General features: G+C 42.8%; 1 protein-coding gene across 1 annotated transcript in view; it reads right to left on the bottom strand.

The window, feature by feature from the left end:
• The window catches only part of LOC123034682 (vomeronasal type-2 receptor 26-like), a 10727-nt gene extending 7121 nt beyond the window's left edge, over positions 1-3606 (bottom strand). The window contains exons 1-2 of the mRNA XM_044452233.1: positions 3602-3606; positions 2107-2398 (exon numbers count right to left, since the gene is read on the bottom strand). Coding sequence (XP_044308168.1) covers positions 2107-2398; positions 3602-3606 — 297 coding nt within the window. The remainder of the gene's footprint in view (positions 1-2106; positions 2399-3601) is intronic.
• Positions 3607-3750: the final 144 nt, after the last annotated feature.

Genomic DNA, 3750 nt, shown 5'->3' with positions numbered 1-3750 from the left:
CAAGCATCCTCTTTTGCTATCAAATGTGACTATGTTGTACCATTCCGGCAGTTATGCACTTAGCTGTCTCTTTAATTCAATAGCAAAGCAGTTACTGTTTCCAATCAGCTCAGTAGCATTTACTTCCCATACACAATCCAGGGCAGCCCCACCCAGGACTGAATCCAGCATTGACTCCCCTTTCATTGTTTCCAAGGCCACCTGATCTTGGCCACTGTAGACCTACTTCTCTCTGTATGAACTGGAAGAGGCCTATCGCCTGTTCTATATGGGGGGAGTGGAAGTCAGCCAAGCTTGCTGCAGTGCCTTATTTGGAACTCATCCTCGTCCCTTTTTGCAACTCAAGAATCATCCTTAGTGTTCTAGTTCAGGAAACAATAGCTGGTACCTATGGCTCAAGCTTACAGGCATGTTATTGACTCCCACACTGCTTCTATACAGGTTTCTGAACATTTTAGGTTCTTAGCTCAGTTGGAAACTCTGTTCCCTGTGATATACACAGCAATATAACCATCCTCGACCTTCCAATGGAGTTTCTAGCCAGAGTTGGTGAGTACCCACTGGCTCCATCTATTCTAAAAAGTCTCCATAATATCCATTCTATCTTGGTGGTCCTTCCAAACCAGGCATTCCATCCTATCATGTTTTACTTGGATGCTTCTGGCAATTTCAGAAGACATCTACCTTGTGTCCTCCTGAAATTTCTGGCATGGGTGATTTCCACCTTTGCACTTAGGCCCCCTTTCCTATCACAACAAAATAGAAACATAAAAGAAAGTGAAGCAGAAGAGAGATCCCAGGCCATCTAGTATGACTCCCTGACTCCAGCCAGCTCCACTCATAACATGCGTTAGGTATCCTCACTGATGGAGCTTCAACTACTTCCCATGGAAGTCCATTCCATACCATGTGGAGTCCTAAGCATCAAGGAGTCCTTCCTGGCATCCACCTTTAATCTAGATTCCCTGAGATTTACTCAATTGGAATGGGTGCTGCCCTCCACTGCAGTGGAAAAAAGGGCATTACCCACCTCTCTATGAAAACCTCTTGCATACCTGTACGCACTAACAGTTCCCCTCTGAGTGTCCTTTTCTCACGGCTGATAAGATCCATTTCTCTCAGACTTTCCTCATATGGATGCACGATTGCTTTATATGATGACAGTAATATCGCTTTCGTTCTAGAAGACATGCTTCTGGCTATGCATCCTAGGGTAATGTTCAGTCTCTTGACTGTCATGTCACACTGCTGACTCATGTTTAGCCTGCAGTCGACCAGCATCCTGAGATTCTTTAAAAAATGCTGCTCTGCAGCCATATGTCCCTTAATCTGGATTTATGACACCCATCCCTATGCCCCAAGAGCAGTCATCTGCATTGAATGCCATCCTGTCGTCCCTGGACCACTTCCAATGTCTGCACAGAACCCTTTGATTCCAGAGTACCTGCTCCTCAGTTGGGGACACCACCCCCATTTTAGTATCAACTGAGAATTTAATTGGAAGACTTCTCACTAGATATTCCAGGTCATTGATAAAGTGACTGAAAAGCCCTGGGGGACCCTCCTCATCACTGACCGCCATCCCAATGATTCCATACTAATTGTTACCCTATTAGTTATCCATCTTCTCATGGTCAGGCTTAGTTGCAAGCCAGGAGCTGCAATTGGTCCTTCAGCCTCACCTGGTCTGTCACTATGCACTCCAGAGAAAAAGTGTTCCCACTCAGAAGTGGCACTTTTTAATGGGCTCACCAAGCATGGGCTGCGCTCCCCAAAGAGGTCCACCTGGCACCATCGTTATTTGTTTTTCAGTGCCAGGCTAAGACCTTTTTATTTAAGCGTCATTTTAATTGTTAACAATATTTGCTTATTTATCTGGCCAGGGCGACTTCTTTTATATTGTTATTTATTTTATATTGTTATTTATTTTATATTGTTATTTTTGTATTTTATTGTATTTTATTTTGTGTTGTGAGCCGCCCCGAGGCTTCGGCAAGGGGCGGCATAGAAATGTTTTAATAAAATAAATAAATAAATAAATAAATAAATAAATAAATAAATAAATAAAATATTTACACCTGGATGCTTTTCAATCTCCATTCATACCTGTGGGATCTTGTAGATGCTCGACATAGCTGAAATAAGGGTGGAGAGCTCAGATTCCACCCCTTCAAGCACAGTCAGGAGCTCAGTCTTCCTCCCACACTTGTAATTGGGCAGGTGGCTTTCCCCACCTGCAAGCAGCTGCAGCATGGCATAGGATGTGCTCCTTCCATAATAATGGCTCTCATAGATGTCATAGCCCAGTGTGATGTTGGGCAGGAGTTCAGGATTCTGGTTGACCTCCTGAACAGCAAACAAGAAGGACAAGCTATGCCAGAACCGCAGTAGTACACGACTGCAATGCAAGAAACAAATAGTGGGTGTGTCACGGTCACACTGTCCAGTTTTGTGCAAAGGAAAACTTCTTTATTTCCCTTTTCACTCCATAATCATTTTCAGGCAAGGGAAAATTCAGAAAAGATATTCATGTAATACTCCTTCTAAGTCATGAACTACATATTTGCGACTTGGAAACAAAGGGAGATAGAGGATACCAGATTTCATGGGAAGAGAAATTATTAGTTTTCAAAGTGCTAGTGCGTGACATAAAATAAGAAAATGTGTACAGAAGTTCCAGCACTGTGGGGCCTGAAGAGATGAGAGTGGGTTGATGCTCCACTGCAGAAATTGTGCAGTCTTAAAGAATAAGTGGAGCACCCTCATTCTCAGTAACCCATTTGTGGTTCTCTTGAGTTTGGCTATTCAGCTGGACAACCAAGCAGATCAAAGGAGGAATCAGACTCATAAAGTATTAATTGCAACCAATCAGTCAGCCTGTTGATTTTCAATGCTACATATAAAGTGACATGCAGAACACAAAAAAGTATTGACTTTAATATTCCATTAACATTAAGGCAAAGCTATATTATTGCTTCTTCCATAGAGAACCTTTCTTCCTTGGCTGAAACCATGAAAGGAAATTACACCTGACAAATTGTACAATTATTCTTGACTAAATGTCACATCCATGGTGATACACAATTACTGGGAGAAGTGGAATATGGGTTAGGAGTGAAGAAATCTGCATTCCTTACCAATCACGTCTGTTTAAGGGGGATGCTGAAAAGATGTATGGATCATGATATTCAAACATTTGTGAAGAGATGACTCCACTAATGAGGTACTCTCCTGGATGGTAGTAATTTGATGCTCCCTTCTGATGCTTTGTTAGATGTGGGGGACATGTTAAAGTCTGCATCTGACAGGCTGCTTGAGCTAGCAGGAGGAGGAGAAGCAGCAGCAGCACAATGAAGAACATTCCGGCTGTGCCCACCCAACTTCTGTATCACTGCTTAGCTCATCTCCAAATCTGGCTGAACAGTAGAAACCAGAGACAGCTTGCAGAAAAAAGGTTACCGTCCTCTGTCAAGAAGCAGTGACTTCACATCCACTGCAAAGCTGTGTCCTCTTCACCTGTCACAAATCTCACACAGAGCTTTCTGGTGTACAAGAGCTCTTTTGTATGGTCCTTTCTTTGCTGGTGTGTGCAAGAAGTTACCTCATCTTGCCTGTGCTTCCGTTGTTTAGATCATTGTTCTCCAAGGCAATCAGAAATCTATGACAGAAAGAAGGAAGGGAAAAAGACAGAAAGAAGTCTCCTGAGCCTTGGTAGGAATCCAAGCAAATCACAATAGTTTAGATAATTAG

This window comes from Varanus komodoensis, unplaced genomic scaffold (genome assembly GCF_004798865.1).
Source record: "Varanus komodoensis strain SLA01 unplaced genomic scaffold, ASM479886v1 scaffold708, whole genome shotgun sequence".
Classification (NCBI taxonomy): Eukaryota; Metazoa; Chordata; class Lepidosauria; order Squamata; family Varanidae; genus Varanus; species Varanus komodoensis.
Note: the sequence above shows the minus strand (reverse complement) of the source record. Positions and strands in the feature narration are given on the sequence as shown.